Below are 334 nucleotides of genomic sequence, written 5' to 3'. Positions count from 1 at the left end.
CCGCCCGGCCTGCCGTACGGCAGCGTGCCGTAAAGCGTGGCGGAGCGCCCCACGTGGGTGGGTGGGCGCCGGGGCCGGCATGGGGAAGCGGCGGGGCGGGCGGGAGCTGCTGCGCAGCCTGAGCAAGAAGCAGAAGAAGCACCTGCGGGAGTTCGGGGAGGAGCACCCTTTCTACGACAAGTGAGTGCCGGGGCGGGCGGGCTCCGAGCGGCCCCCCGCCCCGGGATCCGCCGGGCGCAGCGTGCGGGAGGCCCGGAGCGGGAGCCCCGATCGCCTCGGCCGGCCTTCCCCTTCCCTTTCGGTGAGCCAGCCCACGCCGGGCCGCTCCGTTCCG

The 334-nt window shown here is 76.3% G+C and overlaps 1 protein-coding gene across 1 annotated transcript in view; it reads left to right on the top strand.

Moving 5' to 3' along the window:
- The first annotated feature begins 54 nt into the window (after window positions 1–54).
- Window positions 55–334, top strand: part of DIEXF (digestive organ expansion factor homolog (zebrafish)) — a 15,831-nt gene continuing 15,551 nt past the window's right edge. The window contains exon 1 of the mRNA XM_010576442.1: window positions 55–180. Within this exon, the coding sequence (XP_010574744.1) occupies window positions 80–180 (101 nt within the window). The 5' untranslated portion in view covers window positions 55–79. The remainder of the gene's footprint in view (window positions 181–334) is intronic.

Source organism: Haliaeetus leucocephalus, unplaced genomic scaffold (assembly GCF_000737465.1).
Source record: "Haliaeetus leucocephalus isolate CR32 unplaced genomic scaffold, Haliaeetus_leucocephalus-4.0 Scaffold526, whole genome shotgun sequence".
Taxonomy (NCBI): Eukaryota; Metazoa; Chordata; class Aves; order Accipitriformes; family Accipitridae; genus Haliaeetus; species Haliaeetus leucocephalus.
This window is presented reverse-complemented; position numbering and strand designations above follow the sequence as displayed.